At 44.5% G+C, this 27,642-nt stretch overlaps 1 protein-coding gene across 1 annotated transcript; it reads right to left on the bottom strand.

Annotated features, from left to right (window-relative positions):
- Positions 1-6,339: 6,339 nt before the first annotated feature.
- pgrmc2 (progesterone receptor membrane component 2) lies at positions 6,340-27,071 on the bottom strand. Its single transcript, XM_042339011.1, has 3 exons — positions 26,756-27,071; positions 11,990-12,145; positions 6,340-7,639 (listed from the first exon to the last, which is right to left on the bottom strand). The coding sequence occupies exons 1-3, from the start codon at positions 27,069-27,071 to the stop codon at positions 7,542-7,544; spliced, it is 570 nt and encodes a 189-aa protein (XP_042194945.1). The 3' UTR covers positions 6,340-7,541.
- Between the last annotated feature and the right edge of the window lie 571 nt (positions 27,072-27,642).

Below are 27,642 nucleotides of genomic sequence, written 5' to 3'. Positions count from 1 at the left end.
GTCTAAAAAAATGTGTTTCTTAATTTATTATCTCTACCAATATATAAAAATGATGCAACTTTTAGGAAATCTGCTCTATAACACAGCACAACCCAGGTACATATCCCAACAGGCGGCACTAAAAAAAACAATTAATTAATAAAAATTGGTCACTCAAACCTACAAAATGTTTCTCCACAAAACATAGTCAATTCACTTTACAGTGTATTCTGTAAGTATATTCTGTCAGTTGAAAAAATAATCGCAATTGGGCTGCTGTGTTTTTCCCACCTTGTGGTGGATTGGGTTTCTCCACCTAGTTGGCACCAACCAACAAGTTGAGTTTAGTTTGTTCTTAAAACTGACTCTTTCAGCAGGTGCTCAGCAAACTGTTATCGTGGTGCTGGGTCACTGCTGTAGGTGCAGGTGCAGAATCATTGACACGTTGAAAGCACATGAAATTTCAAAGGCGCCTGATCTGTAACAATATCAGTTTGCAGAGCATGGCAATGCTCACCAGTACACGGTAAAAGACCTGCCTTACTTCTGTCGTTTCTCCACTTTTGTTATGAGGATAGTTATGAGGATGATAATATCTAGCCAGCTGGTGAGATCCAATGGGATGTTTGCCCAGCACACAGTACTGTATTATAAAAGAGAGAACTACCTTATTCTTTATCATGTCCTGTAGCTCAGTGGTTGAGCACTCGCTTTGCAAGTGAGAGACCTGAGTTCAATTCCAGGCAGAGGGCGAAACCTTGGGCAAGTTTCCTTACTCCACACAGAGCCTAATAATAATCCCTCCAAAACCAAAAACAATAATAAATTGGTCATTTTCAATCCACGACTGTTTGTGGGACATTGCTGTGCGCAATTGGCTGCCGCGTTCGCCCACAAATATACAGTCAATTCACTTTACAGTGTGTTCTGTGAAGCGCTTTGGGACGTCCTCCCGACGTGAAAAGCGCTATATCAAATGCAAGGATTATTATTATTATTATTATTTAGAGAAGAAAAGGGTTTCAATAGAACACGATTTTCTGGTAAATCTTATGAGTCCTTTGCTGCTATGTCCTGATAAAAAACAGTATTGTAGCAACCTATCTAATATGGCATGTCCACACCCTTTTCCTGGACCTTTCATTTCTAAAATTCTCATTTTTTATTTTCTGATATTGAAACCATTTTCTGCGTCTTTGCCAAATTTACTTATTCCTTCCCACCTGATCCAATTTTTCTCTTCCAATTTTCTCCCCTCCTCTTGACCCTTTTTTTTCTTTCCTCAGTGAAGAAAGACAATACCGTATGCTGGGTAAACATCCCATTGATCACATAATTATTAATCCTTGCATTTGATATCGCGCCTTATCACGTTGTTGAGATGTTTCAAAGTGCTTCACAGAATATATTGTAAAGTGAATCGACTGTGTTTTGCTTAATCATGCCAAACTGCAATTGAACACATTCACAAAAACATGGAAAGAGTAAAATTGCCTGTCCAACATTACTTGCTCACAATCTAGATTGTGTTCAGGAAAGATCAATTTCACTATGTCATTATTGATCCATCATTGATCCATCAGTGGGTAGGGACATGTGTCCAAGTTCTCCATCGAATTTCAATACTGTATAAATATGTATTTTGGCCCAACAATCCCAGGACTTGCACAAGTACCTCTGGATTTCTCCGGTGGAAATAGCCAAAGACATACCTACGTCTGCAACTTCTAGAAAAGGCGGCATGTTTCTCGCCAACTGTATTACCAGGCAGCAATCCAAGAAATCATTAGTCGCAACTCTATAAACACACATGTAGAGGCCAAATGAGACACATAAACCATACCCACCACCCCTCATCCTGAAACACAAAGGCTTGCGCAAGTTGAGCAACTTAATCTGATTGGGAAATATTTGATTGTTCTAAGTTTGTGCAACATACTTTTATAAAAATGTTAGAACATGCTACCTGCAAAAAAGAACAGAACAGTATTTTTATATAAAATTGTTTTTTGAGGGAACTAAAAGCACACACTTACACTGAAGGTTTCACACATCATTTCCTACATCAGAGCAATTCAGCTCCTAAAACTTTTAATAGGTGAGAATATTCAATACATCTGAAACTCGGCATCTAGTAACTACACACTTTGAAAAAGCACGTTTACAGAAAGGGGAAAACAGTCAAAAACGCACACTTCAACCCCAACCACCAGCCCCAACCCACTGACAAGACATCAACTTTTCTGGTTTAAACAAGACTGAGAGATGACAAAGACACAATCTGTTTTTACATCTTCTTAACATCCAATATCCTGACAGCTGCTATTATACAGTCAAACCACAATTACAACCCCACCACCACCTCCCCCATCACCACCAAAGTAGCTTATTTAGGGAATCAAATACTATAACACTCTGGAGCTCCACCCTCGAGTACCTCTTTGATCGCTTTTGGTAATCGCAAAACCCCCTCAGATCCCACCCCAGTATGGATGTCCTTCATCCTCCCAACGCGAAAGGGGCTATATAATATATATTGTATGGTATAAACCTTTCAACCTCTCTCAACTTCAAGTCCTTTGCTAGAGATTAAAGGAGCAAGAAGAAATATCTTTGAGCATATATGCAAGTGTATATGCTGGAATGATGCTGGGAATGTTTGGTGACACAGGGACAAACAGATCCAGGTGGGTGGCACATTATAACACGGCCTGATAGAAACTGCAGGTTCATTAGAACCAAACCAAGTCAAATGAAGAATTTCATTCTACAGTGTGCAATTGTAATAGAGCATGTGTCAGGAGCAGGAATATAATAAGATGGAAAGTTTGTAATAGTTTAATTGTACTTGGTAGCTTAAAAATCACACTACATCTGTCTCACTATTGGGCCTATTGTTTCTCACTGTTGTTTTTCAACCAAAACTATTAGAACACTGCATGGTAGAAAATTTGACCTTTAACAAATTCTATCGTTATAACACTCTTGAGAATTACAAATCTATTTTTCCATAAAAACTAGCAGACCAAGTTCAGATTCCCAAACTCTTCCTACTTTCATGTATAATGAAATGATTTTTTTTGCAAAAAAGGTACAGAAATATCTTTTCAATACAAGGATTCTTAATTTCCAATACTTGCAATTAGAATTCACCATTGCTGTTTGCTAATGTGAGCACAATGGAACCAAAATTATTCCAGTATTGTCCAATGTTGCTCACAGCTCCTCTACTGTTAATCAGTTGCTTTAAAGTATGTAATCTGTGAAATTGTGTATGGTGGTGGGAGTTGAGAAGTTGAGAGAGGTTGAAAAGACAATTCTTCCAGCCTGTTCTAATGAACAAAATGAGAAAATGACCAAAAAAGTATTTTATGCAGAACCTAATTCAGGAACGAAAATTATGTTTATCTGATTTATATAACAAGAGCATTTACAAACAGCAGTTAGGTCATTTTGGTCATCTCAAGAAAATTGAGAATGACATTTCCACTGGCTAGACTCACATAATTAGTAAATAGAAAGTATTGAAATGATCCTCTTAGATGTACAATGATTCTCTTAAACTTTCATAGAAATAAGTAGGATTTCTTCCATGTAAATATTCACCTAAATGACTAAGAACAATGGAAGTTTTGCAGGAGGCCATTCCCATTTTACCTCAACCTCCAAAAACAGACTTTGTTTTATTTTTAAAAATTATTTCTTTCAGCAGCAACTACTTCCGTAAGCAAACAGATCTTCACAGTAGAATTAAAAAGTACTTATCTGCATATAAAAACAACCACACTTTTTGGCATAGCTATCAACAGAAATAGACTATTCTAATCAAATGGCACTCTGCAATGATTCTGACAGCTTATGAACACATTCTTTTCTATTAAGTTTAAACAGCAAAGCATAAACACAAAGGTGCAACTGCCTTGTTTCACGCAGCCTTGGACAATGACAAAAGGTTCCCAAAGACACAAAACAGATAAACCTGGATAATACATTTAATTTCTAGTTAGTACTGTGGTTGAACAACAACTTGCATTTAAATAGCGCACTTCACGTCGGGCAGTGTCTCGGAGCGCTTACTGTATTTCTTTTTCAGTTCCAACTTCTGACATTTGGATTACATTTGTTAGAACACAGTGCATCTCATACCGGCCCTGAGTATCAACAGCACAAAAGCAAAAGTAAGTAAAAGAATGGATGCCTGTCCATCTGAAAAAACACTCTTGCAAAATAAAAAAAACAATAGGGGCTCAGATTCTGAAGATAACTCTGTGAAAAGATCATTACCCACAGACATCTTTTGAAACCAAGTAAATACTGAAAAACAAAAAAGTCAATGTTTTATTGGATGTGAATCTGTGATAATTAATTAAAATTATAGCCATCAACAGGAAGGCTTTCATAAGGAGCTTTGAATTTAAGAATACATTTTAAAATTAATCTACTTTTCCATAATCTTATTCTAGCTATTAATAAAAATAATTTGGGATTGAATTTGCCATTAATAGCCAGAACAAAATCAGATATATTTACAGAATCTGGACTTGTGACCATTATTAATCAGTCATTAATTTGTGCTGGGAAATTCATAGTACAATTTTGTTTTAGGAATATGTATATTTCAGTGTCTTGGGACATCCTCCTGACGTGAAAGTTGCTATATAAATGCAAACTATTTATTATGTATATACAAATAAGTTGAGGGTTTCAAACTATTACATACCCTTTCTTATGCATTGTCATTCTGATTGGAAATATACACAAGCATCTTTCTAAATCAGCTTACAACAAAACACTTTGAAATATAGGGAACACCTTCAGTGCAGTGGGCCAATATTAAATCTAGGATAATAATAATAATAATCCGTGCATTTGGTATAGCGCCTTATCATGCTCTTGAGATGTCTCGAAGTCCTTCACAGAATATAACAAAGTGGATTGACTGTGAATTTTGTGGACGAACATGGCAGCCAATTGAGCACAGCAGTGTCCCACAAATAGTCATGGAGTGAATGACCACAATTTTTTTTGAGTAACATGAGGCACTGTGTAACTGTTGATACACTGGGATTGTACAAATTCCACTGTAATGTCAAAATAGAAATGACAGAAATGTATCTCCACTCTCCAACAATTCCACAAAATAAACCTTTCCTGCACTCCCATGTCCATTAGCAGTCTTTCACCCTACTTCCCCACAAAATATACCGTCAATTCACTTTACAGTATATTCTGTGAAGGGCTTTGAGGCATCTAGAAGACATGAAAAGCGCTATATCAAATGCAAGGATTATTATTATTATTATCCCATTAGGATGGAACAGACTTCCTTTTATAGCACCCCAAAGCCAATTGAGCTGGACTCACGTATAACGGTAGAGGAATACAAATATCTGAACCAAAAGGTGTACGCCTTCTTGTCATGCATATCTGGGATGTACATTGCCTGAGTCACACGTCTTGCATATTTCTGAACTGCTTAAGAACAATTTCTCACCAGACTGAATACAACAATTTCTTTCAGCTTGACTTGAGGTTTTTTTTTTGTCCTTAAGGTACTGTTTCAATAGTGGATACGATGTTTAAATCCATTTGAAGAAACACACTATGATATAGAACTGAAATGCTACACACTCATCTCTCTGCAAGTACTGCTTCTGTAATTTTTGGACAGATGCAGAAAAGATATTAACTCTGGAGGGCTAATAAGCAAAAACTGGCAAAAAATGTTTGCAATATTGTGGAGTCCTGTAGCTCAGTGGTTAGAGCACTCGCTTTGCAAGCGAGAGACCTGAGTTCAATTCCAGTCAGGGCGAAACCTTGGGCAAGTTTCCTTACTCCACACGCCTAATAATAATCCCTCCAAAAAAAAAAAAACAATAATAAATTGGTCATTTTCAATCTACGACTGTTTGTGGGACACTGCTGTGCGCAATTGGCTGCCGCGTTCGCCCACAAATATACAGTCAATTCACTTTACAGTTGTTCTGTGAAGCGCTTTGGGATGTCCTCTCGACGTGAAAAGCGCTATATCAAATGCAAGGATTATTATTATTATATATTCACTGAGCAAGAAGTGTTTTTGACATGGGTTTGGCAATCTTTGAAATAGCCAAAGATGATAAAATTACATGTAGACATGCAATACAAATGCAAACAATGCAAACATTTTGGTCAAATAAACAAGTACCAAGTGGGAAAATTGCAAATACTTAAAACTATCATGCAACAAAAGTCTGTTTGCCTAAAAAAAAGCTTAAATACTTAAGATACCACAAACTGAGCTGTTTTGCTGCCATTTCTACAACCCATGCACTAAAATGGATTTAAATATTTTGAAAATAAGTCACAAATCAGACCAGATTAATAACCAATTGTTTATTGTGCATTATTTATCTGTTCCACCATCCTCTATAACTTGGGTTTCTGTTTTTACTTCTCACAAAGTCTGTTCTGAGTTTGGTTTGTAGTACATGCCTTTATTAAAACAGTTGCACATATTTACAAGATTTGCAATGTCTTACCATCCAATTTTCCCTCTATCCCACATAATTAAAAGGTGCTTCCTCCTCTCCCACAGAACAAAGGAGAAACTGCAAATCAGAGGGAAGAAAAAAAATCACAAAATTTGGGAGTCTGGCTAGAACACCAAATTGTACATCACTACATAAATATGGCAGTATCACTGGATATGACAGCCGTACATACAGTTAACACATGTGTATATTTTGTTCAGTCAAATGACAATACACCATAGGCAATGATAAACAGATCTACATTTTATGCAATGACTGCTTCTCTCCTTTACATACTATTATATCATTTACTCAAGTTTGGGGAATCAATTTATAATAATAATTCAGGTTGCAGTAGAAAAGTAATCAAAATAAGGCACTATGAATATTACCTACATTTTGATAAACGAAAGGGGACCAAGACTTCAGCACTACAATCATTGCAGAGAACTAATTGTGAAACATTCAGTGGGCACACGCAGATGGCTGTTTGAATTAAGCCAGGACAATCGTATTTGTACCTTCCCTTTCCTTGTATTACTGTATATTGACTTAGTGCAGTTTTATGGGGGAAAAAAAACATTAAAACTACATTCTGCAGTCTTCAAATGCTGAATTCAACTCTGAACTCTAGTTTTCTGGTAGTGCAAGCTATTTAATGAAAAAACAAATACACTAATGACTTGGGAGCCTTGCCCCCAAATCACAACCACCATTTAAAGTCTCTGAAGATATTAGCAGAATGTCAGATGACTCGTTCTCCCCACCTCCAATATTGGCAAACTAATGGCCTAAGTTAAATAACTCTTGGGTGTTTTTTTTTTGCTAATATGAACATAACCTTACCTGATGCGTTACAACAACTGCAAAACAATGTTGGCAGCACATACCAGACATTTGAAGTAAAATCTCCACACAAGAGTATCACCACTTTTACAAAATATATTTTGCATTCAATCATTTGTAGCTTCTGAAGAAAAACAAAGCTGCAGAAATCAGAGTAAAATGGTGTGCAGCAGGGAAGGCCTATGCTTTGGTTGACAAACGGGTTCAGTTGCGCTTTGCATGCTCCTTGACATCTTCCTCGTCTGTATATTCTGACGGTTCATCCCCTGGTTTCAGCAGTCGGCCAACATAGTCATATTTTTCTGCAAGTTAGACGAGAATTCAATTTAATCACACATGCATTCTGAATTGAAATGATGCCTTGTGTTTTCACACAATTTACTTTTTGAGCAGCTTGCTCTGCTACACAAACTTAAATTGCTTTCCTATAGCCACTGCAACTTTAAGTAGTAATAATGATGTCCGAGATATTTCTCTTCTTCTTACAGGTATACCAGGTCACCAGCATCAATGTGTTTTCAAATTTCCTGCTAATTATTAGCCTGGTCCATATACTGCAACTCTGTTCTAAACATAGTCTAAATAATTGTTAGGACCATTTAAGACTAAGGGAGCAAAGTGACAGTGTTAAAGTTGCTGCCAACTATTACTTGGGGCATGGAAACTGAGAACAATTGATTTCAATTAGTGCTTAATGATGTGTTGAAGAGGGAATTGTACATATAGGAAGTGTCATCAGTGGCAACCAGTGCAAGTTGGGCATTTTTTTAATGAAGGAAGCTCGCAAGTCAACACTAAAAGCAGGTGTACTGTGCTTCTAGTCTACAGTAAACCACACCATAAGCGAGGCAGAACTATAACAAGGCAATTGATGTATCACTGTATACTGGTTTAGTACTATATTAGTGTTACCCTGTTTTAAGATAGATTTTGCCTGGGGTAAATATCTGCAATAACAATATAAGGTTAAATGTTTATGCCAGTTTACAGAAAGGTTTGGTTATAATTGACATTTTCACACAATTAGCAATAATCCAACAAATGAACTGTTTTGGAACACCTAATTATTTCAATTAGTGATTAATGATGTGTTCAAGAGGGAATTGTACATACAGTATCATCAGTGATGTACAGGTTGGCCATTGAAGGGGGTAAATTCAGAACAAATGTACAGAAATACTGCTTCAGTAAGTGAGTAGTAAACCTATTGAACAGGCTCCCTAGGGAGACGATGGAAGTAGTAAGTGTTGATTCTTTCAAGAACAAATTAGGTAGCTTTCTGTTAGGGAATAATATCTGGGGATACAGTATATAGTTTGGGACATGACGTGTCATGACAACTGCCAGGATGGTGGAAGGCGAACTGGATGGAGCTTGGTCTTCTTTCGCCAAGCAAATTCTTATGTTCTTAATTATAAAAACAGAAAAGTCCCAATGAAATTCAGTTCAGCAAACAGAAAGATGAGGAAGTGAACATGTAGCTACTCTCCAAACAGGCACAGTTTGTACATTTGTAGTTTGTACATCATTTGTACAGTTTGTACATCATTTTATTTTAAGCAAATTTAAAAAAAACTTAAAAGAAACCTTTTAATAAATTATATTCATAATGAGATAAATAATCTAGGCCAAATGCAGATCATTCAACATTTCAAATTGAGTCAGTATATCCACACTCCGTGATACTGGAAGTTAAGCAATTCTCTAATCTGCAAAGATCCAGAGAGCTAGCGGTGAACTATTCAAAAAAATACCTCAACCCCAAATCTGGACTGGTTTACTTATTCCAAAAAGGGAACATTAAATGGTCTCAATAGGATTCAAATCTGATTTTAGAATCACACTGAAAGCCTTTTTGGTTCACTGGTTAATTAATGTACCATATAGCCAGAATATACAAACCCTATTATGGAAAAATAGTGAAGAATTTATCTTGAATGGTATTTTGGTCTACAAGATGTTTGAATAAGGATATAAAACCAGCATAAAGTAATTTAAGTATACAAGTTTCTAAAATGCCACTGTTTCACTCCTAACTGTGTTATTGGAACTAATCAGAGTTGACACGATTTAGTTAAGTCATTGAAGACGTTACAACAACAACAACTTGGATTTATATAGTGCCCTCCACGCTGGACGGCGTCTCAGAGTGCTTCACAGTAACGGATCCCGGGGCCGAGCCAGGGGGAAGGGGAGGAAGGTGACCAAAGGCGCGGTCGAAAAGAAAGGTCTTCAGCTGAGACCTGAAAATAGGAAGAGCGGGGGCGAGGCAAAGGGAGTGAGGAAGGGAGTTACAAAGCCTTGGAGCGTAGTGGCAGAAGGCACGGTCGCTGATGGGGGAACGGAGGACTCGGAGGACAAGGAGAAGGTCAGACCCTGAGGACCGAAGGCAACGGGCACTGTTTTGAGGAGAGAGGAAGTCAGAGAGTTAGGGGGGTGCGGAGGAGGGGAGGGATTTGAAGATATGGGTGAGGATCTTGAAGTCGATCCTCTCTGGGATAGGCAGCCAGTGCAGTCTGGCAAGGACTGGGGTAATCGGGGAGCGGAGTTTCGTGCGGGTGAGAATGCAGGCGGCAGAGTTTTGAATGAGTTGGATTTTATGGATGGTAGTGGATGGGAGACCGGCCAAGAGGTGACAAAGGCATGGACCAGGGTTTCAGCGGCTTTTGGGGTGAGGTATTGGTGGAGACGGGCGATGCGACGGAGGTGGAAAAAGGCGGTGCTGGTGAGGGACCGGATGTGGGGGAGGAAGGATAATTGGGGGTCGAATCTGACGCCTAAGTTGCGTATGAGTTCGGAGAGTTTTAGGCGGAGGTCGGGCAGGTGAAGGAGGTGAGAACCGTTAGGTTTAAATGTTGACGAGAGCCAAGAGTATGGCTTCCATCTTGTCAACGTTCAGCTGAAGGAAATTTGCACTCATCCAGCCCCTGAGATCTGACAGGCAGGCTGACAGAACATCAGGGGACTGGAGGGGTCGCAAAGAGGTGAAAAAGTAGAGTTGGGTGTCGTCCGCATACATGTGGAAGTATTCTCACCCATGTCTGTGGATGACTTCCCCAAGAGGGAGCAGGTAGATCAGAAAGAGGAGGGGGCCAAGGATGGATCCTTGGGGTACCTCACAGGTGACCGGGTGAGAGCGGAAGGAGAAGCCGTTTGTGCAGATGTACTGCTGGCGGTTTGTGAGGTAGGACTCGAACCAGATGAGTGCGGTCCCACTGAGGTGGATGACGGAGGAAAGACCGTGGAGGAGGATGGTGTGATCGACTATGTTGAACGTGGCGGAGAGATCCAGGAGGACAAGGAGGCAGAGGGAGCCCTGATCACAGATAGAGAGGATGTTGTTTGTGACTTTCACAAGCGCAGTCTCTGTGCTGTGGGTAGGGTGGAAACTGGACTGGAGGGGTTCAAAGAGGAAGTGGGAGGAGAGGTGTGCACAAAGTTGATTGGCAACAACACGTTCTAGGACTTTTGCGAGGAATAGCAAGTTAGAAATAGGGTGGTCGTGGCTGGGGTTTGAGGGATCTAGGGAAGGTTTTTTGAGGAAGGGGGTGATGACAGCAGTTTTGAGGGGGGCAGGGACTGATCCGGAGGAGAGGGATTGGTTGATGACGTCAGCCAGTAATGGGCAGAGGAGGGGGAGCTGGGTGACCAGCAAGTTGGTGGAGAGTGGGTCGACGCAGCAGGTGGTGGGTTTCATGGAGGTGATGGTGGGTGAGAAGGAGGAGGGAGAGATGGGGAGGAAGGAATGTAGGATGGGGGTGCTGGTAGGAGCAGATGATGGGGAGGGTGAGGGGAACAGAGAGGGCATGGTGGTGGGTGACAAGGGGCAGGTGGGTGATGACGTTACATTTTGTTCTGACATGGTTGAGTAGATTTTCCATCCAACCATTAAAACCTGGCACTGCACTGTCTGCTTCAGATGCTGGGTTGATGGAGGACTTGATTTTAATAGTTTATTTTGATCCATCAATAGAAAGTACCTATCTGTTCCCCATTCCTCTTGGTTGATGCCCCAGTAGAAAAAAAACAACTAAAGGAGCTTCATCTTATGTGCACAGTAAAGTTGAAGATCACAACCACTTTACATGGTGACAAAGAAATTTCTTAAAGGGTAAGATATTTATAGTATTTCAGTCTCTCTTTGGAACTCCATTCCACAATCCCTTTGCCTTGCTCCCTCTCTTGCCTCCTTCAAGGCACGAATCAAGACCATCCTTTTTGACTATGCCTTCAGCCGCCCTTCTACCCCTTATGCCCTCCCTCATCCCAACCCTGCCCCCCACGCTCGGGTCCTGATCGCTGACTGTTCAATGTCCTCCCGACGAAAAGGCGCTTTATAAATGTAATTTTGTTATTGTTGTTGTAAGATGCCCATCAGAAAACTCTCAACAGTCTGTATCGAATACTATTTGGAATTAGGTATGAAGGGTCATTCCTCCAGGGGGAAAGTATATGTGTACTTGGCATGCATGAAACTGTCTGGTTTGGATACAGTTAAGCATTCTGATGGGTCAGAATGTCAGATATCCAGTTGACGAAACAAAAATTTAGTTGAATTCAACTTTCAGTTCGAACTTTTTTTCTTTAATGTAACGGGTTAAAATGGAACAAGTTTACAATGTTGAATACAACTAGAAAAGAAGAATACTTACCCATGAATTGCATCTCCCATTCTCCAACACTCTCCATTTGTACAGCATTTAAATCAGACAGATCATCGAACTCATCTCTAAGTGCATCTTTATCAAGACAGAAAGTTGCCAGCCCTCTAGAAGCATCTCGGCCAGCAAATATACCATAGGGACCATCTGTAAAAACAAAATCAACATATGTTGATCAGAAATGTACTGGTAAAGTGGAGTTTCCATGAATCAAAATAAATTTCTCCAAATTCTATTTGACAAACATATAACCTTCAAACACATGTATCTTAGTCAAAAGTTTGAATAGGTGGAATTTAATATAAGATGGAAAAGGAGTATTTGGGCTATGAAACGCCTCCTTTCTAATGGACCATTTGGACTCTGCTAGAACTCAACCCACTCAACCCGAAACCCTCATACACGCTTTCATTACTTCAAGGCTCGACTATGCAAACTCCTTGCTTGTTGGCTTCCCCAACTCCTCCCTCCATAGGCTGTAGATCATCCAGAACTGTGTAGCCTGTGTCCTCTCCCGCACTAGGCTCCGCGACCCTATCACCCCCATCCTTGCCCAACTCCTCTGGCTTCCCATCACACAGAGGATCCTGGTTCTCACCTTCAAAGCCCTCCATGGTCTTGCTCCCTCCTACCTCTGTGACCCCCTACCATTCTGTTCGCTCCCTCCGCTCAGTGGGCTCTGTCCTGCTTCACGTCCCCTGCCTAGTTCACCCCACTAATGGCAGGTGGGCCTTCTGCCACTCTGCACCCACCCTCTGGAACTCCATCCCGCAGTCCCTCCCCTCGCCCCCTCCCTTGCCTCCTTCAAGATCCATCTCAAGACCCTCCTCTTCGACCGTACTTTCAATCACCCTACTTCCCCCCCTCCACCCTCCCCAATCCCAACCGCCATCTCTGGTCTGAAACTGTCTGTCCAGCGCCTTGGGCCATCCTCCTGATGTGAAAGGCGCTTTACAAATGTAATTTTGTTGTTGTACCAGAGTCAACTCAGGAAAGAGAAATTCCTGGAATTCCTTTCCATGTAGACATGGGAGCAATGTTAGGATTCCTGTACAGGAAAAATCATTTCTAATTCCTTATTTCCTCAACTTCAGCAATAGAACAGTAAGATCACAGAGACCTGCAGAGGAACCAAAACTAATCTAAATTCTCTTGTAAATGTCATCAAGCAATTCTGGTCCAACAGTGACCCCTGACAAATCATCCTATACAGTGACCCCTGACAAATCATCCTATACAGTGATCCCTGACAAATCATCCTATACAGTGATCCCTGACAAATCATCCTATACACTGATCCCTGACAAATCATCCTTTACAGTGATCCCTGACAAATCATCCTTTTCAGTGATCCCTGACAAATCATCCTATACAGTGATCCCTGACAAATCATCCTATACAGTGATCCCTAACAAATCATCCTACACTGACAAGCCTCGAGACCTTACTTTTTACTCACCTCATCAAAATCTTCCAATTCATGCCCTCTTATCTGGGGGTTGAGCACTGAGTTTTGGGGTTTAGGGTTTGAAGGTTTCAACCATGAATAAATCCAGAAATACAATCACCATTTCCCATTTCTCCTATTATCCTGGCCAACAATCCCCAATTACAATTGGTTACTCACTCCATGGCTATTTGTGGAACACTGGCTGTCATGTTTTGCCCACAAAATGCACTGTCAATCCACTTTACCATATATTCTGTAAAGCGTTTTAAGATGTTCCAAATGCAAGGATTTTTATTGCCAAAATACCACCAAATGCAAGGATTATTATTATTATTTAAAGCAACATATTTAAAACATGCTTAGATGGTATTGTGTCCTACTCTTCCAAGGAAAGAGTCGATGGGCCGAATGGCCTCCTTCTGTGCCGTAACATTCTATGAATCTATGAAATTGCAATTAGCTAATTACAGGAGAACAGATTCCAGGCTATGAATCTGGTCACTACCAATCAATCCTCCACTTTTTTAGCTGTAAGTTGCGAATTTGTAAAGTGCTGGGGCAGGGGAAGAGGAGTAATCTGGCTGTCAATTCCTTATATTGATAAACTATTGCACAATTTCATCAAAAATGTTTCAATATAACAATGGTTATTCTAAATCTAAACCTGGGATACACTTTCACATTCACATCCCACTCCCTCTCTCCACCTTTAACCTCAATTCCGGGACCAACGTTGGTCTGACCAACTACCTGTCAGACATCAAATCCTGGATGAGTTGTAAATTTCTACAGCTCAATATCAACAAGTCTTCACCTAAAGTGCTTCACCATGTCCAGGATCGATTATTCCAATGCCCTGCTCGCCGGACTCCCCAGATGATCTCCCAAAAGCTGCAAACCATCCAGAACCCTGCAGTCTGCGTCCTCTCCTGCACCAGGCCCCCAAGCTCATCACCTCTAATTCCATCCCCCAGTAAATTAAAGATTCTCATCCTTACTTTCAAATCGCCTCCTGGCTCTCGCCACCTCCTATCTCTGTGACCTTCTGCTACCCTACTGACTGCCTCAACTCAGCAAACACCAGCCTGCTTCATGTCCCTTGGCCAATCATCAGTGTGCAAGCTTGCAGCTATTCTGCCCCCTCTCCAGGAAACTTCATCCTTGAGTCCATCCCATCCTTCAATCTTTTTCTCTGTGCTTTCAGGTAGCTGTAGTTTTGATCATCAACTACTGTGGCTCAGTGTCTAAGTATCCCATCAGTGTGGTAGTGAGCCATACCATCCATAAAGATGCACATTTCACTCTTGATCTAAGAGGTGAACTCAATTTTCCTGTGCCCAAAGTGGGGCATGGGCATGATATGTAGAGTGGAATTTCCTGCTCTCTACCTTGTGACCTTTTTCCAGTCTGCAATATTAGATAGGACAGGATCTCTTTCAGCTTGGTAGTTTTCAGAATTAAATAGTTACCATCTAGGTTCAACAGTGACTGATTCAATGAGGTACTGACAGCACTGTATCAAAATGCTTGCTCCTGGACTGCCTCTGAACAATGCCTTTTACATATAGAAACAGGAAAGATGAAAAGGACCTGATCAAATACACCCAAATATTTTACCCCCAAAATTATGCAACAATTCAGATAAACAAACAATTCACTCTTAACAAAAATATCAAAGAGATTAAATTATGACAGGACACTATTCAAAGAAAACAACCATAATAAAATGTATGTGGGCACTATGTATTAAACATCTAAAAGTTTAACATCACAGAGCTTTTTTAAAGAAAATCTGCGAGCCATATGGCGTTTCTAATTAACGAAAAATGACTAAGCTAGTGAGTGGTTGAGTGATTTAGTTTCGGCCTGGTTCATTTGGTAACACTTTTGCCTTGGAATCAGAAGATACTAGGTTCAAGACCCACATCAGGACTTTGAATTTGTAGTCTTGGCTGACGCTCTAATACAGTGCTGGGGGTATTTGCTGCATTGTTGGAGGTGCTGGCCTCTGGATGAATTGTAAACCAATGTCCCGTCTGCCTGGTCAGGTGGATATTAAAGATCCCATGGCACTATTTAAAAAGAGAAAGAAGTTTCTCCCAGTGTCCTGGCCAACAATCCCCCAAATAAAAATTGGTCACTCGCTTCATGGCTGTTTGTGGGACATTGCTGTGGGCAAATTGGTTGTGTTTACCTATAAAATAGAGTCGCTACACTTTACAGTATATCCTGTGAAGCGTTTTGAGATGTCCTGACATGTAAGTCATTAGATCAAATATAAGGATTATTATCATCAATATTTAATCAATGGTCTTGTCGAGTGAGCTAACAGTCAGGGTGAGTGCGGACGTCAATCAAAAACAGACTGCATTCCCTGCTCGGGAATCGAACCTAAGGTTTCACCCCAATACTTAAAGTCTGGCCTCACACACATATGGGTTAAATACTGGTGACTAAGGAACCAAAACAAGTCATTTTATTTTGTTTTTGTAGTGCTTTGTACTTTTTTTCTCTTTGGCTAGTTTGGTTTGTTCTAATGCACTCACAATTTTCATTCTCATTTCTTCTCCATATAATATATTACCTATATAAAATAGGTATTATATTATATTGTGCACATAATATAATACCTGTTATGTGCTCAATATAGGCAAATTATTTTGTTTGAAGATACTGGATATGAAACAAGTAGTGTTGCACTTTTACAATAAATAGTGTAATATTGATGGTATCTCCAGTTTGGTGTACAAAGTTAATGTGCCACAAAGTAAAATATACAACAACAAAAACAAATTACATTTTTATAGCTCCTTTCACATCAGAATATGTGTCCCAAGGTGCTGGACAGTCAAGGTTTGCACAGGAGCTGGGGTTGGAATCAAATTGGGGTGCAGGGCAAGTGATCGAATTGCAAGTGATGATCGAAAGCTGGCCAAAAAGGAAGGTCTTGAGACGGGCCTTGTAGCAGGCCCTGGAGGCGGCAAGTCAAATGGATTCTGGGATGGAGTTCCAGAGGGTGGGAGCAGAGTGGTTGAAGGCCTGACCGCTGATGGTGGGGTGGGCAGTGTGGAACAGCCAGTGTCCGTCAAGCGGAAGGAGCGGGTGGGTTGGTGTGGTTTTAGCAGGTCACAGAGGCAGGGAGAAAGGAGCAAGACCCTGGAGGGCTTTAAAAGAGAGGATGAGAATCTTAAACTCGATCCTCTGGGGGATGGGCAGCCATTGAAGCCAGACGAGGATGGGATGTTCAAGGTATAATTTATCAATAGACAAAGCAACTCTCGAAACTTCACTAGTGTTCACTTTGGGAAAATGAGAAGAGCATATTTTATTGATAAAAAGTTACTACAAATCACTCTTTTGCACCTTTTGGCAAGCAGCCAATCACATAGCAACAATTGGTAGCAGATCCGCAAGTAAAGGATTTTTTAAAAAAAATGCAAAGTGCACATTCAAGAATATTGTATTTCAAAGTGTACATTTAGCATTGAGAGAATAAGTAACAGATCTATTCTGAATGATGGCGAATATTTCAGTGTTGGGATTAAAGGAGACAGATCTATTTAAAACAGTAATGTCTGCAGATACCATCTTTGTACTTGCATACATCATCATAAACTATGGAGATAACATCTTCAAATATTTAAAATGTGCACGCAGCAGTCCTTCAACTTGTTACAAGTTTATGTCCTGCTGTTAACCGACTTTCAGGTGGAGATTTATTTACGATCTTACGCATCCATAAAAACACTGAAATTGACACGTATTCCTTCAGTACCGTGCATAGCACTGTATTTCTAGAAAAATTACTTTCCCTGAAAATAAATCATGCTGTGCAGTGAATGTAACTCTCCTTAGCAAGTTACCTGTGGGCATTTCATAACATTTCACAGACACAGTGACTGTCACACACATAGTGACTGTCACACACACACAGTGACTGTCACACACACAGTGACTGTCACACACACAGTGACTATCACACACACACAGTGACTGTCACACACACACAGTGACTGTCACACACACAGTGACTGTCACACACACACAGTGACTGTCACACACACAGTGACTGTCATACACACAGTGACTGACACACACACAGTGACTGTCACACACACAGTGACTGTCACACACACACAGTGACTGTCACACACACAGTGACTGTCACACACACAGTGACTGTCACACACACAGTGACTGTCTCACACACAGTGACTGTCACACACACAGTGACTGTCACACACACACAGTGACTGTCACACACACACAGTGACTGTCACACACACACAGTGACTGTCACACACACACAGTGACTGTCACACACACAGTGACTGTCACACACACAGTGACTGACACACACACAGTGACTGTCACACACACAGTGACTGTCACACACACAGTGACTGTCACACACACACAGTGACTGTCACACACACAGTGACTGTCACACACACACAGTGACTGTCACACACACACAGTGACTGTCACACACACAGTGACTGTCACACACACACAGTGACTGTCACACACACACAGTGACTGTCACACACACAGTGACTGTCACACACACAGTGACTGTCTCACACAGTGACTGTCTCACACACAGTGACTGTCACACACACAGTGACTGTCACACACACAGTGACTGTCACACACACACAGTGACTGTCACACACACAGTGACTGTCACACACAGTGACTGTCTCACACAGTGACTGTCTCACACACAGTGACTGTCACACACACAGTGACTGTCACACACACACAGTGACTGTCACACACACAGTGACTGTCACACACACACAGTGACTGTCACACACACAGTGACTGTCACACACACAGTGACTGTCACACACACAGTGACTGACACACACACAGTGACTGACACACACACACAGTGACTGACACACACACAGTGACTGACAGGTACACACACACAGTGACTGACACACACACAGTGACTGACACTAACACACAGTGACTGACAGGTACACACACACAGTGACTGTCACACACACAGTGACTGTCACACACACAGTGACTGTCACACACACAGTGACTGTTCACACACACAGTGACTGTCACACACACACAGTGACTGTCACACACACAGTGACTGTCACACACACACAGTGACTGTCAACACACAGACCAGTGACTGTCACACACACAGTGACTGTCACACACAGTGACTGTCACACACACAGTGACTGTCACACACACACAGTGACTGTCACACACACAGTGACTGTCACACACACAGTGACTGTCACACACACAGTGACTGTCCACACAACACCAGTGACTGTAACACACACAAAGCGACTGTCAGACACACACTGACTGTCACACACACAGTGACTGTCACACACACAGAGTGACTGTCACAGACACACAGCGACTGTCACACACACACAGTGACTGTCACACACAGAGTGACTGTCACACACACAGTGACTGTCACACACACAGTGACTGTCACACACACAGTGACTGTCACACACACAGTGACTGTCACACACACCAGTGACTGTCACACACACAGTGAGTGTCACACACACAGTAACTGTCACACACACAGTGACTGTCACACACACAGTGACTGTCACACACACACAGTGACTGTCACACACACACAGTGACTGTCACACACACAGTGACTGTCACACACACAGTGACTGTCACACACACAGTGACTGTCACACACACAGTGACTGTCACACACACAGTGACTGTCACACACACACAGTGACTGTCACACACACAGTGACTGTCACACACACACAGTGACTGTCACACACACAGTGACTGTCACACACACAGTGACTGTCACACCCACACAGTGACTGTCACACACACAGTGACTGTCACACACACACAGCTGACTGTCACACACAGTGACTGTCACACCACACAATGACTGTCTCACACAGAGTGACTTTCACACACACAGTGACTGTCACACCACACAGTGACTGTCACACACACAGTGACTGTCACACACACAGTGACTGTCACACACACACAGTGACTGTCACACACACAGTGACTGTCACACACACAGTGACTGTCACACACACAGTGACTGTCACACACACCAGTGACTGTCACACACACAGTGACTGTCACACACACAGTGACTGTCCCACACACAGTGACTGTCACACACACAGTGACTGTCCACTTGTGACTGTCACACACACAGTGACTCTCACACACACAGTGACTGTCACACACACAGTGACTGTCACACACACAGTGACTGTCACACACACAGTGACTGTCACACACACAGTGACTGTCACACACACAGTGACTGTCACACACACAGTGACTGTCACACACACACAGTGACTGTCACACACACAGTGACTGTCACACACACAGTGACTGTCACACACACAGTGACTGTCACACACACAGTGACTGTCACACACAGTGACTGTCACACACACAGTGACTGTCACACACACAGTGACTGTCACACACACAGTGACTGTCACACACACAGTGACTGTCACACACACAGTGACTGTCACACACACACAGTGACTGTCACACACACACAGTGACTGTCACACACACAGTGACTGTCACACACACAGTGACTGTCACACACACAGTGACTGTCACACACACAGTGACTGTCACACACACACAGTGACTGTCACACACACAGTGACTGTCACACACACAGTGACTGTCTCACACACACAGTGACTGTCACACACACAGTGACTGTCACACACACAGTGACTGTCAACACACACAGTGACTGTCACACACCAGTGACTTCCACACACACAGTGACTGTCACACACACAGTGACTGTCACAAACACAGTGACTGTCAAACACACAGTGACTGTCCACACACACAGTGACTGTCACACACACAGTGACTGTCACACACACAGTGACTGTCACACACACAGTGACTGTCCACACCAGTGACTTCACACACAGTGACTGTCACACACACAGTGACTGTCACACACACAGTGACTGTCACACACACACAGTGACTGTCACACACACAGTGACTGTCACACACACAGTGACTGTCACACACACAGTGACTGTCACACACACAGTGACTGTCACACACAGTGACTGTCACACACACAGTGACTGTCACACACACAGTGACTGTCACACACACACAGTGACTGTCACACACACAGTGACTGTCACACACACAGTGACTGTCACACACAGTGACTGTCTCACACAGTGACTGTTACACACACAGTGACTGTCACACACACAGTGACTGTCACACACACACAGTGACTGTCACACACACAGTGACTGTCACACACACAGTGACTGTCACACACACAGTGACTGTCATCACACACACACACACACAGTGACTGTCACACACACACAGTGACTGTCACACACACAGTGACTGTCACACACACAGTGACTGTCACACACACACAGTGACTGTCACACACACAGTGACTGTCACACACACAGTGACTGTCACACACACAGTGACTGTCACACACACAGTGACTGTCACACACACACAGTGACTGTCACACACACAGTGACTGTCACACACACAGTGACTGTCACACACACAGTGACTGTCACACACACAGTGACTGTCACACACACAGTGACTGTCACACACACAGTGACTGTCACACACACACAGTGACTGTCACACACACAGTGACTGTCACACACACAGTGACTGTCACACACACAGTGACTGTCACACACACAGTGACTGTCACACACACACAGTGACTGTCACACACACAGTGACTGTCACACACACAGTGACTGTCACACACACACAGTGACTGTCACACACACAGTGACTGTCACACACACAGTGACTGTCACACACACAGTGACTGTCACACACACAGTGACTGTCACACACACAGTGACTGTCACACACACAGTGACTGTCACACACACAGTGACTGTCACACACACAGTGACTGTCACACACACAGTGACTGTCACACACACAGTGACTGTCACACACCACAGTGACTGTCAACACACACAGTGACTGTCAACCATACTCACACACACAGTGACTGTCACACACACAGAGTGACTGTCACACACACACACACACAGTGACTGTCACACACACAGTGACTGTCACACACACACAGTGACTGTCACACACACAGTGACTGTCACACACACAGTGACTGACACACACACAGTGACTGTCACACACACAGTGACTGTCACACACACAGTGACTGTCACACACACACAGTGACTGTCACACACACAGTGACTGTCACACACACACAGTGACTGTCACACACACACAGTGACTGTCACACACACAGTGACTGTCACACACACAGTGACTGTCACACACAGTGACTGTCACACACACAGTGACTGTCACACACACAGTGACTGTCACACACACAGTGACTGTCACACACACACACACACAGTGACTGTCACACACACATAGTGACTGTCACACACACAGTTACTGTCACACACACAGTGACTGTCACACACACAGTGACTGTCACACACACAGTGACTGTCACACACACAGTGACTGTCACACACACAGTGACTGTCACACACACACAGTGACTGTCACACACACAGTGACTGTCACACACACAGTGACTGTCACACACACAGTGACTGTCACACACACACAGTGACTGTCACACACACAGTGACTGTCACACACACAGTGACTGTCACACACACAGTGACTGTCACACACACACAGTGACTGTCACACACACAGTGACTGTCACACACACAGTGACTGTCACACACACAGTGACTGTCACACACACAGAGTGTCTCACACACAGAGTGACTGTCTCACACACAGTGACTGTCACACACACAGTGACTGTCACACACACAGTGACTGTCACACACACAGTGACTGTCACACACACAGTGACTGTCACACACACAGTGACTGTCACACACACAGTGACTGTCACACACACAGTGACTGTCACACACACAGTGACTGTCACACACACAGTGACTGTCACACACACAGTGACTGTCACACACACACACACACACAGTGACTGTCACACACACACAGTGACTGTCACACACACAGTGACTGTCACACACACAGTGACTGTCACACACACAGTGACTGTCACACACACAGTGACTGTCACACACACAGTGACTGTCACACACACACACACAGTGACTGTCACACACACAGTGACTGTCACACACACAGTGACTGTCACACACACACAGTGACTGTCACACACACAGTGACTGCACACACACACACACAGTGACTGTCACACACACAGTGACTGTCACACACACAGTGACTGTCACACACACAGTGACTGTCACACACACAGTGACTGTCACACACACAGTGACTGTCACACACACAGTGACTGTCACACACACAGTGACTGTCACACACACAGTGACTGTCACACACACAGTGACTGTCACACACACAGTGACTGTCACACACACAGTGACTGTCACACACACAGTGACTGTCACACACACAGTGACTGTCACACACACAGTGACTGTCACACACACAGTGACTGTCACACACACAGTGACTGTCACACACACAGTGACTGTCACACACACAGTGACTGTCACACACACAGTGACTGTCACACACACAGTGACTGTCACACACACAGTGACTGTCACACACACAGTGACTGTCACACACACAGTGACTGTCACACACACAGTGACTGTCACACACACCAGTGACTGTCACACACACAGTGACTGTCACACACACAGTGACTGTCACACACACAGTGACTGTCACACACACAGTGACTGTCACACACACAGTGACTGTCACACACACAGTGACTGTCACACACACAGTGACTGTCACACACACACAGTGACTGTCACACACACAGTGACTGTCACACACACAGTGACTGTCACACACACACAGTGACTGTCACACACACACACACAGTGACTGTCACACACACAGTGACTGTCACACACACACACAGTGACTGTCACACACACAGTGACTGTCACACACACAGTGACTGACACACACACAGTGACTGTCACACACACAGTGACTGACACACACACAGTGACTGTCACACACACAGTGACTGTCACACACACAGTGACTGTCACACACACAGTGACTGTCACACACACACAGTGACTGTCACACACACAGTGACTGTCACACACACACAGTGACTGTCACACACACAGTGACTGTCACACACACAGTGACTGTCACACACACAGTGACTGTCACACACAGTGACTATCACACACACACAGTGACTGTCACACACACAGTGACTGTCACACACACACACACAGTGACTGTCACACACACAGTGACTGTCACACACACAGTGACTGTCACACACACAGTGACTGTCACACACACACAGTGACTGTCACACACACAGTGACTGTCACACACACAGTGACTGTCACACACACAGTGACTGTCACACACACAGTGACTGTCACACACACAGTGACTGTCACACACACAGTGACTGTCACACACACAGTGACTGTCACACACACAGTGACTGTCACACACACAGTGACTGTCACACACACAGTGACTGTCACACACACAGTGACTGTCACACACACAGTGACTGTCACACACACAGTGACTGTCACACACACAGTGACTGTCACACACACAGTGACTGTCACACACACAGTGACTGTCACACACACAGTGACTGTCACACACACAGTGACTGTCACACACACAGTGACTGTCACACACACAGTGACTGTCACACACACAGTGACTGTCACACACACAGTGACTGTCACACACACAGTGACTGTCACACACACAGTGACTGTCACACACACAGTGACTGTCACACACACAGTGACTGTCACACACACAGTGACTGTCACACACACAGTGACTGTCACACACACAGTGACTGTCACACACACAGTGACTGTCACACACACAGTGACTGTCACACACACAGTGACTGTCACACACACAGTGACTGTCACACACACAGTGACTGTCACACACACACAGTGACTGTCACACACACAGTGACTGTCACACACACACAGTGACTGTCACACACACAGTGACTGTCACACACACAGTGACTGTCACACACACAGTGACTGTCACACACACAGTGACTGTCACACACACAGTGACTGTCACACACACAGTGACTGTCACACACACAGTGACTGTCACACACACAGTGACTGTCACACACACACAGTGACTGTCACACACACAGTGACTGTCACACACACAGTGACTGTCAGACACACACTGACTGTCACACACATAGTGACTGTCACACACACAGTGACTGTCACACACACAGTGACTGTCTCACACACACACAGTGACTGTCACACACACAGAGTGACTGTCACACACACAGTGACTGTCACACACACAGTGACTGTCACCACACACACAGTGGTCACACACACAGTGACTGTCACACACACAGTGACTGTCACACACACAGTGACTGTCCTACACACACAGTGACTGTCACACCACAGATACACACAACAGTGACTGTCACACATGACTGTCACACACACAGTGACTGTAACAAACACAGTGACTGTCACACACACAGTGACTGTCACACACACAGTGACTGTCACACACACAGTGACTGTCACACACACAGTGACTGTCACCCACACAGTGACTGTCCACCAGTGACTGTCACACACCTAGTGACTGTCACACACACAGTGACTGTCACACACACAGTGACTGTCACACACACAAGTGACTTCACAACATATCACACACAGTGACTGTCTCACACCCAGTGACTGTCACACACACAGTGACTGTCACACACACCAGTGACTGTCACACACACACAGTGACTGTCACACACACAGTGACTGTCCACACACAGTGACTTGGTCACACACACAGTGACTGTCTACACACACAGTGACTGTCACACACACAGTGACTGTCACACACACAGTGACTGTCACACACACAGTGACTGTCACACACCCACAGTGACTGTCACACACACAGTGACTGTCACACACACAGTGACTGTCACACACACACAGTGACTGTCCACCACACAGTGACTGTCACACACACACAGTGACTGTCACACACACAGTGACTGTCACACACACACAGTGACTGTCACACACACAGTGACTGTCACACACACAGTGACTGTCACACACACAGTGACTGTCACACACAGTGACTGTCACACACACAGTGACTGTCACACACACAGTGACTGTTCACACCACACACACAGTGACTGTCACACACACAGTGACTGTCACACACACACAGTGACTGTCACACACACAGTGACTGTCACACACAAGTGACTGTCACACCAGTGACTGTCACACACACAGTGACTGTCACACACACAGTGACTGTCACACACACACAGTGACTGTCACACACACACAGTGACTGTCACACACACAGTGACTGTCACACACACAGTGACTGTCACACACACAGTGACTGTCACACACACACAGTGACTGTCACACACACATGACTGCACAGTGACTGTCACACACACAGTGACTGTCACACACACAGTGACTGTCACACACAACACAGTGACTGTCACACACACAGTGACTGTCACACACACAGTGACTGTCACACACACACAGTGACTGTCACACACACAGTGACTGTCACACACACAGTGACTGTCACACACACAGTGACTGTCACACACAGTGACTGTCACACACACACAGTGACTGTCACACACACACAGTGACTGTCACCAACACACCACACAAGTGACTGTCACACACACAGTGACTGTCACACACACAGTGACTGTCACACACACAGTGACTGTCACACACACAGTGACTGTCACACACACAGTGACTGTCACACACACAGTGACTGTCTCACACAGTGACTGTCACACACACAGTGACTGTCACACACACAGTGACTGTCACACACACAGTGACTGTCACACACAGTGACTGTCACACACACACAGTGACTGTCACACACACACAGTGACTGTCACACACACACAGTGACTGTCTCACACACAGTGACTGTCACACACACAGTGACTGTCTCACACACAGTGACTGTCACACACACAGTGACTGTCACACACACAGTGACTGTCACACACACAGTGACTGTCTCACACACAGTGACTGTCACACACACAGTGACTGTCACACACACACAGTGACTGTCACACACACAGTGACTGTCTCACACACAGTGACTGTCTCACACACAGTGACTGTCACACACACAGTGATACTGACCCTGTCCATAGAATTTCTTGCCTTTGGTCACGTCGAACACTTTGCCGTTGACGGCGAGCAGGAGGCGGGCGCTGCTGACGCCGTCATACTGTCTGAGTTGGTCCAGACTCAGGTCGCGCCGCTTCATCCTCGGCAGCGCCGCCTCCTGCCCTCCCGCCCTGTGCCCGCCCGCTCTGCTCCTGCGGTACAGCCGGTAAACCCCGAGCAGCGCCAGCAACAGCAGGGCCAGGCCGCCCACCCCCAGCCCTCCCGCCCCGGACAGCTCCTCCCGGGCAGCCGCCGCGCCATCCCCCTCCGCCTCCGTGCCGCCCGCCATGGCCGCCCGTCAGCCCCGCCCACACCGTGTGCCCGCTTCCCATTGGTCACCCGTCTCCACCCCACCCCGCCCCCTCCTGGTGTCCCCGCCCCGCACCGTCCCTCCCTGGTGTGCCCCCCTCCTGGTGTGCCCCCCTCCTGGTGTACCCCCCTCCCTGGTGTGCCCCCCTCCCTGGTGTGCCCCCCTCCTGGTGTGCCCCCCTCCTGGTGTGCCCCCTCCCTGGTGTGCCCCCTTCCTGGTGTACCCCCTCCCTGGTGTGCCCCACTCCTGGTGTGCCCCCCTCCTGGTGTACCCCCCTCCCTGGTGTGCCCCCTCCCTGGTGTGCCCCCCTCCTGGTGTGCCCCCCTCCTGGTGTGCCCCCTCCCTGGTGTGCCCCCTTCCTGGTGTACCCCCTCCCTGGTGTACCCCCCTCCCTGGTGTGCCCCCTCCCTGGTGTGCCCCCTCCTGGTGTGCCCCCTCCTGGTGTGCCCCCTCCTGGTGTGCCCCCCTCCTGGTGTACCCCCCTCCCTGGTGTACCCCCCTCCCTGGTGTGCCCCCTCCCTGGTGTGCCCCCCTCCTGGTGTACCCCCCT

The sequence above is a fragment of the Callorhinchus milii genome, unplaced genomic scaffold (assembly GCF_018977255.1).
Source record: "Callorhinchus milii isolate IMCB2004 unplaced genomic scaffold, IMCB_Cmil_1.0 Scaffold1, whole genome shotgun sequence".
Lineage (NCBI taxonomy): Eukaryota > Metazoa > Chordata > Chondrichthyes > Chimaeriformes > Callorhinchidae > Callorhinchus > Callorhinchus milii.
Note: the sequence above shows the minus strand (reverse complement) of the source record. Positions and strands in the feature narration are given on the sequence as shown.